General features: G+C 33.6%; 1 protein-coding gene across 7 annotated transcripts; it reads left to right on the top strand.

The window, feature by feature from the left end:
- Positions 1–1,195: 1,195 nt before the first annotated feature.
- On the top strand, positions 1,196–13,834 carry LOC18438054 (F-box/LRR-repeat protein At5g63520). 7 transcript variants are annotated; one of them, XM_088869671.1, is made up of 11 exons: positions 1,196–1,309; positions 1,555–2,165; positions 2,706–2,813; positions 2,953–3,045; positions 3,205–3,315; positions 4,392–4,493; positions 4,616–4,652; positions 10,755–10,985; positions 12,053–12,228; positions 12,994–13,109; positions 13,285–13,834. In XM_088869671.1, the coding sequence occupies exons 2-11, from the start codon at positions 1,974–1,976 to the stop codon at positions 13,745–13,747; spliced, it is 1,629 nt and encodes a 542-aa protein (XP_088725797.1). In that variant the 5' UTR covers positions 1,196–1,309; positions 1,555–1,973; the 3' UTR covers positions 13,748–13,834. The 7 variants fall into 7 exon arrangements, with proteins under 7 accessions (XP_088725797.1, XP_088725801.1, XP_088725796.1 ...); XM_088869675.1 differs by having other exon boundaries at positions 4,616–6,208; XM_088869670.1 differs by having other exon boundaries at positions 2,953–3,099.
- Positions 13,835–14,069: the final 235 nt, after the last annotated feature.

The raw sequence follows: 14,069 nt of genomic DNA, 5'->3' as shown, positions 1-14,069 counted from the left end.
TAGTGGGCTAATCCCATCTTTTTCCTTATCTAAAATTTGGAATACAAATTCATTTTTGGGTGTGGTTTGTACAAAGCCGAGGCTCTAAACAATCAAAGTAAAATACACCCTCAAATAGTGTCAAGAAATGTGGTTTAATACTAAAAATCTTTGTAATAGCCTTAAAATATATTTTTATCTTTAGTTATAAAATTTAAAGCTTAAGAAATAATATAGATCAAGCAGATCTATAAAAACTTGAAAAATCTAAAAAATAGACAGTCCAAAAGTGCGTTACAAGATGCACTATTTTCAAAACTTGAAATCTATTTTTTTCTCATGTCCATACATTTTGATGTCGAGATAATCAATTTGAAGATATTTAGGTATCAAAACAACAATGAAATTTTTAAGGTGGGATCTAATTTGATTGTTTTGAGCCACGGTTCTGCATAACCTTATTCCTTTTTTATAAACATAACCAAATAAAAATTGTTTTGAATAAAAAATACCAAAACACTCCTGAATATATTTTGGTCCATACTTTTTTATGCAAAATATTTTTATTATTTTATTTAATTCCCCAAGCGAAGACCCAAACTTCAAGATATAATTTTAAATTAAATGTGAAAAATTAAAATAAAAGTAATCTGAATCATACGGTACACTGCGAGTGGACGCAATACCTGCTACTTCATTTTTTTTTATTATCTCTACGATTGGCTAACGATTCGTCAATACGACGAGGATGACCGAGTCAGCCACTTGATTTGTTGTTCAAAACACACGTGTAACACTACAATAATAGCATGAACGTTACAACGACTAAGTAAGATTTGAAAACATTATGAATGGAGTTTCCTATAGTGCTTTTGCATCAACCTAATCATCAGGTCAGCACGGGAAGGGTGGAGGAGCATTTCTTTCGTCATTTATTTCGGGGGTAAATGTTGTAATGAAAAAATAAGTTGGGACAGTAGGCTGTAAAGAAAGCTTCGACTTGTAATTTTCTCAACAAGTTCACCTCATGGATGATGAAACGCTGTCTTTCTCTGCTCAGCTCAGCTCAGCTCTTCTCTTCTCTTCTCTTCTCTTTAATAATGGGACAAAAGCGGGGTTGGTGGGGATTGGACAGTTGACGGGTGATACGACATAGTTGAAGAAGCATACAAAACTTTAATATGACTTAGTTGAACAAGACCGCGTCCAGTTAACGGCACTGGACTTTGGGGGGAAACTCATAATGAAGTTGGAAACTCTGAAAGACCGCACGAAGGCCTGTTTTATTTCCCCCAAACAGAGAACGACAACAAAAGTATTTTATCCACAGGTCAATACTTTTAACACATAACTCTTCTGGATGGTTCAATGTTTTTCTCCAAAATCTTTCACAGATAGAGAGCGAGAGGAGATGGTTCAGTAAAATTTTCCTGAGAGAGACAGTTCAATGTTCGAACCTCAAAGAAGTAGTAGAAGGTTTCTTGGTTTTCAAACTTCAAAGAAAGAAAGATGAGAAGGTTCCTTGGTTTTCTTTAAAATTATTTCCCCCAACAACAAAAGTATTTTTATCCACAGGTCAAATACTTTTAATACGTAACTCTTCGGGATGGTTCAATGATTTTTTCCAAAATCTTTCACAGATAGAGACAGAGAGAGAGAGAGGAGATGGTTCAATAAAATTTTCCTGCGAGAGACCGTTCAATGTTCAAACTTCAAAGAAGTTCTAGAAGGTTTCTGGGTTTTCAAACTTCAAAGAAAGAAAGATGGGAAGGTTCCTTGGTTTTCTTTAAAATTATCATCGACTTCAATGGGAAAAGAACCCATTTCTGTTATACCAGAGAGAGAATACTCAGTCAGAGTCCATAGAAAGACATGAACCAAGAGGTGAGACACAGTGCACATTTACAGAGAGATTGAGAGGCTCTGTCGTTACTCGGAGATAGATTGTGCAGTTACTAACAAGATAGAGGGAGAGAGAGAGAGAGAGAGAGAGGATGGGTGGAGAATTAGAGAGAGAAAGGGCGGCGTCGCTCCCGGAAGAGTTGTGGGAGAACATTTTGGGGAGGCTTCCTGCCAAGGCATTTGCGAAGGCCTGCGTCACCTGCCATTCGTGGAACTGCATCTGCAACCGAATACTCTCGCGCCCTAAGCTTCTCTCTGCTCTCTCTGTCCACCACACTTTAGAGGTATATATCATACTCCCTGCTTTTATTTCCTTGCAGTCCATGATGTTTGGCCTTGATTCATCCTAAATTCCTAATTTTCTAGTTTTGTTAAGTTTTTCTATCTCTTTCTGTTTTTATGAATTATATTGTGGATTTGTTCTGTTATTGTTTGCATGTAATGTACGAATGGTTTGTTAAATTTTATTTCTCGCCGATTGATGACTGGTTCATTGGATATATACCTTTAATTTGGCAATTGGGGTTGATTTTGCATAAAGAAGGGAGAGTCTATTCTCCGGTAATCTTACGCTGGTTAGTTAGTTTAGGTAGTTTGATCTTCCATTGTACTTACGTTTCTGGCTTAAAGTATTTGCTTTGTCACTGTTTGCTTTGTTTCTGTTTTTTTTTTTTTGAGAGATGCTTTGTTTCTATATTTTTCTGGTTTTGAATCTACAGAAATAGGTTTTTCTTGTTTAGAGAAAGGATATGAACCATTTTAGTGGTTTTTCTTGTTTAGAGAAAGGTCGTGAACCATTTATAAGTTTGTCCTTCTCATTTTAGGAGTGCATGGATGAGGCTTTGGCCAAGGTTCTCTCTAAACCAATCCGGCCACACTTTGTGATGGCTTTCACGGGCTTCGCGTCATCTTTAGAGAAGACCCACATTCTTGTATGTTCTATTATCTTCCATTTATGATACATACTTCACATATCTACAGTGGCTCTGGTTTACAATTGCAAAATGAATACTCATTTTCTTTGTTATCCATCAAAGGAAGACATTTTTTCATTTAGAACACATTTTGCAGCTTTGTTCTGAATTTGGTGGAACAGTTCCTCTTGTCACATGTTTTTCTCAGGGTCTAATTGGTAGGGATACTGTCAGTAATGAAGTTGAGGAGGTACTCTGTCTCTGTCTCAATTTCTTTCTGTTTTCTGCAATTGTTGTACAAAAGGTGCTATTTCTGACAAAATTGTTAATCCAATGGCTTGTTATGGACTCATGGTGATGCTTTCGATTGAGCATTTACGAAAATTGGTTCCACTGATTGTTTGTTCAGGTTCTTTGGGATCCATACAATGACGTGCTTACCGATCGTGGGGTACTGCTAACTATTGGCTTCATCCCCGGCCTTAAAGTTGAAGCAGTGCCGTTATTTGGCTCTCCTGAAGTACGCCCTACATTTTAGTTTCATCTGTTAGAGGTGGTTCAGGGTAGCATTGGAATTTGTGAAGTAGTGTTGCTAACACCTTAATCAATTAATCACAATTACAATTCCACAGAAAATGATTTATTTCTTATCACAAATGAGTTTTTTTTTTCCTCTATAGAAAAAACTTTAACATTGTCGGACATATATTTGTGTATGGATAGAGAGAGAGATAGAGATTTATCATATCATGCTCCCACCTGGGCACACAATACACATACTCCCTTGGGCAAAAGACCTGTATGGGAGGATTTTTTCTATTTTAAATTCGGGCTCCACTTTAAAATCACCAAAATGAGTGCTTCAAAAAAAAAGAAGGATTTTGAGTCCCAAAAAATTGGACAGTCTCTGTGAAATCTAAGGACATTATTTTTTCGGGCACATAGAAAGTAAATCTTTTATTATTATTTTTTTGGGTACATAGAGTATGAATTTTTTTCTTTTAGTTTTTGTTGTTGAGATTGGTCACTTGGTTGAGCGGGTTACATCCCCAAAATTTGAAGGTCCTAAAAATACTCCTAGATATGGCTTTACGGAGTTAATATAGGATATGCTCTTTAGTATAACCCTTGGCTATAGAGTACAGGCTGCTGATGTGAGGTTCATCTCGTAGATAATTGTGCCTTTCAATTTTCATGTAATAGTGCCGGTCCTTGAGTTGGTCAATGGGTGCCTTCAAGCTTTGAATATTAATCTTGCAAAAGCATATCTATTTTGTTTTACTGACAGAGATAATTTTGATAGATCGCTACATTGTTTTGTAAATCGTAAAAAAGGAAAACACATGCTGATTAGAATGAAAAATGAAAGTTGTTTTGTATGGGGTGCAACTGTCCAAGTCATTTTGTTACAACAAATTGAATTATTGGATTATGTTCGGGAACACACCACTATACTTAGTTAATTTCCCTGCTTAGTTATCTTCTTTTTGTTGGTGTCTAATGTTGCCCTTTGTTGGTTTTATTTGTCCGTTACTGTTGATTTATTGCAATGCAACTGATACTGATTAATGGAGCTTTATATGACGATATCATCAGATATCTACTCGAACTTGTGTGGAATCATTCTTGGCTGATATTAACAACTTCACCAAAGAAGCTTCAAATTGTGCCAACCCCACAGGGATCGTGATGTTTACTGTGAGCTAACGCTATCTGCTTTGATATACCATCGTCTCTTGTAGAAACCTGAATTTCTAAACAGTAGTTTAAATGTGGTGATATGGCTTTAGAACTGATAGTATTGCGTAAAAATCTTTCAGGAACAGAAGGACTTGAGATATATTCTTCAGACGATGGGTAAGAATCAACTATTCTTGCAATAATTATCCTTTTTCTTCTTATTATCAGAGCACATGTATTCACCGGTTGCTTGAATTGGTACTTAGTGCTAACAAGTGTCACCTGGGCAATTGCTTATATCATGCTAAAATCAAAGGGGTTGCCGAAGAGTTTGCTTGCAAAATATCTGGAAATAAAAGCGTTAGCAATATCTGCATCTACTGCTCGTCTAAAGTTGTGTGATTTTGTGCTTCTAATTCTTTAGAAAATAGTGGTTTATATGTTACAATCCATTGCCTAGGAAGCTGACTTCACATGTGATCATTAAGGTAACCGGTTATGCTTAAATTTTCATTATATTCTCAAGCTTCAATCAACAGAGTGAATTAAAGACGAGATAATTAGAGTTGCATGGGTTACATTTGAATAGATCCACTAAACTTCCAGGTCTAACATCATTTAAACATTTATTGGGCCTCGAATTTAAGATACATTAGGAAGGAATGCCTTCCACATTGAACTGCCTAGGCTCCCTTCTGGTACATTTTTTATATGAAATATTTGTTTTGTTATATTAATTATTTAAGTTTTTGAGAGCTTCAGGTAGCCATCTGGACCACTTGTGGTACATGTTGCCTAGCACATCTGATGGAACTGCCTAGGTTACTTGTGCTACATGTTACCTAGCACTTCTGATGGAACTGCCAAGTTTAACCTTCAACAAAAAAGAAAGAAAAAAAAAAGAAAGAAAGAGACTTTGAAGAGCCCGTGTGTATTAAAATAGAAACTAGTCTGAGTTAACATATATCTGTTTTTTATTTTGAACAGAAAATTTTCCTTACCCCAGTAGAAGAAAAGAAATTGAATGGTACCCAAGAGACTTTCCAGGTGGAAATTTTGTTTGGAATTTAGTTATGTGATCCACGTTTCCCAAATTATCAATTAAATTGAACAATTTATACTTGACGAGTAATCCCACAAAATATTTTAAAATTAGTTCTACTGTAATTTCCCGAAGACAAATTTCTTTGTCATTTCTCTTTGATAATTAACTTTAATTATTCTAAAAAATATATTATTTTGATAAACAAGAAAATATCTTTCTTTTCAATTAGTTTTTCATTTCTTTTGTAGTTATTCTTTTGGGAGCTTTTTATTCTTCCCCTAATGTATATACATTTTATACTTCTTTTCTTTTTAATTTTTTTTTACAAAACATTTTGAAGTCAAATTTTGGCGTCCCCTCCTCTCTTGAACTCGCACATGTAAAAAATATATAAGAAACATTCTCAATAAAATGAAATGACCAGAATAACCCTAAAAGTTTCATAGGTATTTTGGTAATTTTGTTTCAAGGTGTATTTTGGTAAAGTTTTTCAAAAAATATGTTTTTTAATATTTTTTTTGGTGCAGCCATTGAGATGACGGCATGTACGAAATTTCATATTTATATGATTTGTAAAAAAAATTAAAAATAAAGTACTCTAAGGCTTCAAATTTAGATCAAATGGTCAATGGCTCACTCGAATTGGACGGCTGGATGGGGGGGAATTATATAACTTCAATACAGTCGGGTAAGTATAGAAAGCTTTCTCTATTCTTTTTTTCTTGTAGTTTGAACTTGGTGCATCTTTTCATATATTTTTGTGTATTTGGTGTTATTTCTTCTAGCTGCTAGTGTTTTCCTTTTATTTCTTTTGAAACATTAGACAATATCTTATGATCTCTATCAAAAAAGTATCAAAATACACATAACTGATGAAGTATTTAACATTTTACCCATTTCCTCTGATTTAATTTAAAAACCCATCAAAAGACATATGATTATGAGTTGGACCAATTGAAGAAGGGTAGAATGTTAGTTGATATTGAAGGAGTATTTTGATAAATTTCCCAAAACTTAAATTGGGATGTGTCCCAACAACAGAAATATTTGTTAAGTGATAGCTGGCTATATTGCTCTCTAAAAACAATTGTATTGGCGAGTATCTTCCAGGGCCTTTTTCTCCTTTTATCTACAAAATACCCTCCATCTGGTAGAATGTGAGCAATCCTATATTATGGAGAGTGTCACGTATTCATAACATTTTGAGTTTCCCATATTTTTGATATGTTCTTACCTGTTTTGAAAGTAATGAAACACTACGTCGTTCTTGTTAGTCTTCCTTTCACATGGGATTTAGATACGAACACATCCTCATTATAAGTTTTTCTTTCCTAATATAAAGCATGTTTTTGTATATGGGCCACCTGTGATTGTCAGTGGTCTTGAACTTCTATAAATGATGAGATTAATCTAAATGAAAAGTTAGACAATTGTTCTTCATATTAAACAATGTTGTTTTCTATTTCTTTCGATAATCTATCGATTTTATATATTAAGCAAGAGCAACACCCTCCCTATTTTTGTGCCACATGTCCCACCCTATTAATAACTCTCTCTTCTCTCCCCCCACATCTCTCTCATGCTCCCCCCCCACATCTCTCTCATGCCATGCATGTCATCTCAAGCCCATCCCTCTTCTTTTTCATCCCATTTTCTCCATTCTTTTAATTATCCATCTTTATTAATAACTCCCCCCTCTCGTTATGTTTTCTCTCATGCCCATGCATGTCATCTCATGTCTATCCCTCTTCTTTCTCATCCCATTCTCTCCCTTCCTTTAATTATCCCTCTTTCTTAATAATTCCCCCTCCCCTAACACATATTTTTCTCTCTCTTCTCTCTCCTTCCCGATTCATGAGTGTGCATCCATCTTCTCTCTCATCTCATTTTCTCCCTTCTTTTAATCATCCATCTTTGCTAATAACTTCCCCCTCAACGTCTTTCTCTCACTTCTATCTCCTCCCCCATGTAATTCCACATAACTCCTTTCTTTTATAACTCTTATTTCCTAATAACTCTCCATCCCCACTTTTTCTCTCTTCTCTCTTCTCTCTCCACCCCCATACTCTCTCATGCAACTCCTTTCCTAATAAAGCTCTCTCCTCTCTCTCCTCCCCCATACTCTCTTATGTAACTCATTTCCTAATAAAGCTCTCTCATCTCTCTCCGACCCCATACTCTCACTTAACTTCTCTCTCTTTTTTATAACTCTTATTAAGCATGTATAGTAAATATTTATTTATTCTCTCTTTCCTTCTCATGTCCCTCTCCTCATCACTTCCCCCAATCGGTTTATGTCTCTCTCTTCCTGTCCCTCTCCTCATCACTTCTCCCAATCGGTTTATGTCTCTCCTTCTCTTCCCCTATCTGTTTATGTCTCTCCCTCTCTCTAAAATTATTTGTTTTATAAATATATTATAACAATTATGAATAACTATATTAATATTTATGAATAAATAATACTCATTATTATAATTATAATAAAAGAAACATAGAAATTATAATTCTATAATTTCAATTTATTAAAGTAAAAATTAGAATGATAACAATGTTAATCATAGTTTCATTTATTATAATTATATATTATTCACACAATTAAAAATGATATGTGTAGTGGTGAATGCAAACAAAAGAAAAAGATTATATATTCTTTCTCTATTTTTGTTTTGTTTTCTTAAATTAATCAAATTTCTATAATATTTTTGTTTTCTATTTTTAGCTTTTATATTTTTTATTATTATGATTTTGACCTTTTATTTTAAAGTTTTGGAAAAGAGCACCTCATTTGTATAATGAGAAACTCTTTTTGAGTAACAACCCAATATTACTATTATTTCTCTCTCCCCTATCTTGTTAAATCAATAATTTCTCAACGCCTTTTCCCATATGCATCTCGCATTAAATGCAAATTTAAGTTGCTTTTTATTTATTACTTTCTATTTTCTTTCTCAAGGTATTCGCTCCCTATTTAACCATCAATGGCACTCTCTCTCACAGATTCTCTCTTTTTCTCTGACAAGCATACCTTTTTGTCTCTCAAACATGCACACCTCTATCTCTTTCTTACGATAAACACTTTATATGGTTACGATTTCTATATCTAATTTCTTATTCTTCGCTCTCGGTACAAGCGATTATCTATGTCTCTCTAAGGCGATGACGCATATTCTCTAAACAGGTATGTTATTTCCATTTATTTTGTTATTATTGTATTTTTAATTTATTTTTTTTTCTTTTTTTTCTTTTTTTATTGTTCATCTAACTTCATGGAGACATGTACTATTTTTTTTGAGAGCACGTAAGCAGAATATGTATGTGGGTGGGTTGGTTTTTTAAAGATATGGTTCCTTTTTTTTATTGCTAGAAATTGTTGATAAGAGAACCAAAAAAAATAGTTTTAATTAATTCTCAAATTCATGTCTTTTAATTCCTATTTTTTCATGCTTTTTGCAATTTCTATTATAGGAGTGATATCATCCATTTGGGATGATGTGTCTTTAATGTTCGAGGGAGAGTTTTCAAAGAGAGACAATTTTGATTAGAGATAGAATGCCTCCCTAGGAGAGAGAGAGAGAGAGAGAGAGAGAGAGAGAGAGAGAGAATTAATTAAATTAACTAATAAATAATTTTTAAAAAAAATATTATTTGAAATATTATAATAATATATTAAACTAAAAAATAATCTAAAATTATAATTTATAGATAATATTATAAAATTGTAAATTAGCAAACTTTTTGTATTATGGGGTTATCGTTTCAAGCTTGACAAGTTTAACATTAGAAACATCAATGCAATTCTCCAAATATCCACCATAAATCAAGAGTTATTTATTTTAATCATCTGAAGAGCGTGGAAGTGGAAACAGGGCTTTCCCATCAAAATTCAGATCTTGGTGATTAGTTACATCATGGTTTTTTTTCTTCTTTTCTAGAATAAATGGTGGGTTTTGTAGTTATTTTTTATTTTTTATCGTTACATAGGTTTCATAGTTTATCTCATGAAAAAGGGCAAAACACTGTCTCGATTTGGATGGCTCATGTTCAAGACTGAACAATGTATGAAATTATGCAAACATTGCAGCCGATTTAATCATATGACAAAAGCAACTTATCTACTTCTATTAAAAATCATTTGAGCTTGCTACTTTCAAAATCAAAAGGAAATTTACTGAGGAAGAAAAATAAATAATTTCCAAAATTTCCTAAATCGAAAGCATATTGTTTATTTTCTTTATTCAATTTTTTTTCTTTTTCTATTCTTTTCATTTCTGTCAGTATTTCTTTATAATTTTAAAAATCCAAAATAAAATTGAAAAAAAGGGAGAAAAGAAAAATTTTCCTACTATTATGATTAGTTTTGATTGCAATGGATTCATGTTTATTATGAGGTTATTATATGTATCATGTGACATATTTTTGTATTTTCATATTATCTAATTTTATAACATTTACTTATAAGTAAATATTATATTTACTTATGTAATTAAAAATAGTTTTAATTATGTCTCTCTCTCTAATAGAATGTCCTTTTAAAATATAATTTCACAATAAATAATTATTTATATAATTAACAATTAATTTAACGTGCAAGGCACATGCATATCACTAGTTCATATTACATGTACGTGAGATTGCTTTGGTTTGGCCTTTCATTAGGACTATTGGTCATGTTGGTCACCTTCTTTAAAGTTCAAAACCTATGGTATTTATTCTAATTTTTCAGGTTTACCTTAAGGGTGCGCTTTGTATAGAGCCTAGGATCTAAATAATCAAATTAGAGCCTACCTTCAAATAATGTAAATCGAGGATCTATGAAAACTTGAAAATCTTGAAATTTGACGGTCCAAAAGTGCCTTACAAAATACAATATTTCCAAAACTTGAAATCCATTTTTTTATCATGTCCATGCATCTTGATATCGAGATGATGAATTGAGGATATTTGGGCATCAAAACAATATCTTCTAGTGAAAGTTTTGAGGTAGGCTCGAATTTGATTGCTTAGAGCCTTGGCTCTATATAAACTTTTCCCTTACCTTAATGCCTCATCTTTCTTGATCTTTTTTTCATTTTGTCTGATTGTACTTCCCATTATGTGATTCTTGTGTTTTTTACGTTTTCAATGTATATTTCTTCTTAAATGATAATGTTTTTCTGTAACATACTCAAAAATATATGATCATTGGGCAAGTCCATGGTTTTCGAACTCTGCTATATTTTATTCTCTATTTCCAGATGATGCGTTTCAGGGACAAACTCCTATAGTTGGTGGAGTTGCTGCTGAAGATAAAGAAGGAAGTATCCTATATAGTGCTGGAGATTGGTCAAGAACTACGAGAATTCAAAATTTGTGTCTGCCCCCTGAATCATCTAAATCAAGATCGTATACCAAACTACTGATGGATCGTAATTATAGACTTGATGCGGTTGCTCTAGTATTTGCGAAGGACATGTATAATACTCTAGGTACTTTTTTTCAAAGGCTTTTGTTTTAGTGAAATCCTACATCGGAAAAGAAAAATATACCATTTAGATTTTTTTGAACTGAGAATGGTTTTAGATTGGAGTTGCGGAAGTAATTATAACAAGAAAAGCAAGATATTTCGTGCTACTGAAATACAACTGCAGTTAAAATACTTGCAACTCTTTGAATTGTGCTATGATAGAAGAGTCCAATAATCCAAGTTTTACACATTGCAAACCATTTATTTTCAATGAAGTTTTTATGGAAATTCAACAAAGGTTGCTTCAAGGAAGTGTGACAATGGTTATCATATCTAGGAAGGGCCCTGTTTGCTTTAGGAACTGGATTGATGTGCTGTATATATTTCAAGTGAGCTCCTTAAAAAGGAGATGTGGGTAATGGTTGGAGAAATTGTGTTTGGATGTGATGCTGATTTATGGATTTGAAATGTACAGTTTTGAGTTGACTAGTTCTTGTGAGTTCATTTCATGGCTTCTTGTTGTAGCTTTATTTTTATCTACTTGACAGTAATTTTTATATGCTGTTGGAGCTTGCAAGATGATTCTTAGAGTCTTCCTTATGAAGGAATAATTATTGTTATTCAAATCAGATTTTTATTGTTGTTCATTTTTGTTGAGTCTTGTGGAAATATATGGTTAGGGTATCAGTCTCTTTCTGCTAAGTTTATCAAAGAAGGGACACCTGGAGCAATGGGGACCATAGTCCTTCACAAAAGCATCTGAAATAATAAAATGTGATGTTAAAATTGGAACTTTTATTTTTCTCATTTCGTTTTTTTAATCATTATCATTGTTTGTTATGAAGTGAAAGCAGCAGTTCAGAAATTTACAGGAAATTGGTTGGTTATCTATTTCATTCTTTATAGTTTCTTTATGTGGCCATTTGTTCCTGGAAATCAAAAGGACAAATAAGTGAGTGTATTCTTTTCTCATGTGTACCTTGTCATTAGAAAGGGTGAACTAGACTGCATGATAATTCTCATGGTTATTGCATTATATATTGGGCTCTCTGCTGTCAGCCTATTGAAACTATCTATTTCGTTATGCAGGTGTCCATGAAATCCACTTTACTTCTGCTGTATCAACTGGCTTAAAACCTAGGGGTCCTTCGTACAAGGTCGCTTCTGTTAGATCGAGTCTGCAAGAAACATGGCTCACCGCTAAAAGAGAAGGGCTCCCTAATGCACTGGATGGTCCAAGGATCTGGGAAGAGATTGAGAATGAGGTTTGATCCATCATACCTCTAAGATTTATGGTTCTTTCTATGTTGGCTACCATATGTAATTTTTGAACATCACTTAGCAGCAACAATAATTTTCGTGATCAGCACTTGAGCAACTTCAACTACCACAGCCATTTTATCTTACATAATTTTCGTGCTTCAAATATTTGACAAGTTCCTTAATTGAATTCTTCCAAATGTATTATCAAAATTTGCATATCTTTTTAATAATGATCATACTAAAAATGGAATATTTGGATTCACTCATTTCCTTGATAAATAGGTTAGAAATTTCTAAATTTCAGCAAAAAAAAGTCTAAATTTCTAAATTGTCACAGACAGGGTTGTCTCCCTAATAATTCGACATGCACCACAACCAATAGACACAAGTTTCCTTGATACATGGGTTAAAAAAATTCTTAGTTAGATCATACCTTAGACACAAGTGTTGGCATTAATGGGTTCCGGTTTTCTTTTAGATACATAGAGGTCATCATTAATGGTGATGCATGGAGTTACTTTTGGTTTGGCATACTAGCCTATCTTTTCTTTTGATTTGTTAAGTATTAACAGTTCAAACTTGAAATCAAGACTTTGCATTGACAGTATTTTTTATTTGTGGCTTTCTCTTGCTAGGAGGTTTACATGTTAAAATACCAAGTGACCATAATCCTGATTCACCTCATTGTGCAGTTGCTCTTTATGTATGCATGAATTCCTTTTTGCTCATGGAATCATGTACTTTCTCACTCCTAAATACTCTGGCAGGTTGGTAATGAAATCTATGGGGATCCTTATATTGGAGTTCTAAAGCGAAGAAAGCACTACATTGCAGCTGGGAAAAGAAAATCTGTTTCATCCTTTGCATATCATGGATTTTATAAGTAAGATTCACAATAACTAATCTCATGTCCTTAAAAAGCAAACATAATGTTTTGATTTTATTCCTTTCATTGAATTCCTTGTCCCCTGGAATTGCATGGATATGGAAATGAAGTTGCACCTTGACACATTTGAAGAATTTTGAGCCTAACATTCTAGTTTCCTGGTCATTTACAGCTCGGACGACAGGTACCTCAATCTTGAAGGTGAAGGAATCAAAACTGCAGATACCTTTCGCTTTTATTTCCCCAGTGTAGAGGCTGCATGGGCATCACGCAATGCTGTTTGTGAGCAACTTAAGGTTTTGAAACAGAAAGGAAGTGAAGATTGTGGCCCAAGAAACATGCAAAATGGTTTGGAGACTCAAGTGTTTGGAGGGTTGATCTTTGCATGTACAAGTCGTGGGTTACCATTTTTCCGTGAAAAAAATGTTGATAGCTCAGCTTTTTCTGAGATTTTTCCAGGTGTACCATTAGCAGGAACTTATGTTGGAGGAGAGATTGGACCACCTGCCTTAGGAGAGATGGAGAGAAGCCAAATGAACTTGACTTGCAGTTGTTTGAGTTACTATAGCTCAGTCTTTCTTGTGATGTCTTACACTATGAATTCACTAGAAACATGGGCCATAGGCCAGTCTTAGGCATGTGAATAAACTTATCCATGAAGAAGTGTGTTGGCAAATTCATGTCACTAAACTCATTGTGAATTTTGATGCTTTCTTGTTGCACATTATGATTTTTTATGCTCTCTCCTCTATCTTTCTCTCTTTCAAGAACAGTGGATACAAAATGCGTTCCTCAGAATCAAGAATTCAAGTGAGGTGCAGACACAAATTGTAAAAATTCATAAATACTTTGATTCAATCCAACCTATGAAGAATCTCAGCATTTGGGTCATTTTCAGCAACCAAATTTGACATATTGATGAAAAAATCCCTCAAAAAACACTGACCTCCCTAAAAT

Source organism: Amborella trichopoda, chromosome 6 (genome assembly GCF_054954075.1).
Source record: "Amborella trichopoda isolate Santa Cruz 75 chromosome 6, AtrichopodaSantaCruz75HAP2 v2.0, whole genome shotgun sequence".
Lineage (NCBI taxonomy): Eukaryota > Viridiplantae > Streptophyta > Magnoliopsida > Amborellales > Amborellaceae > Amborella > Amborella trichopoda.
This window is presented reverse-complemented; position numbering and strand designations above follow the sequence as displayed.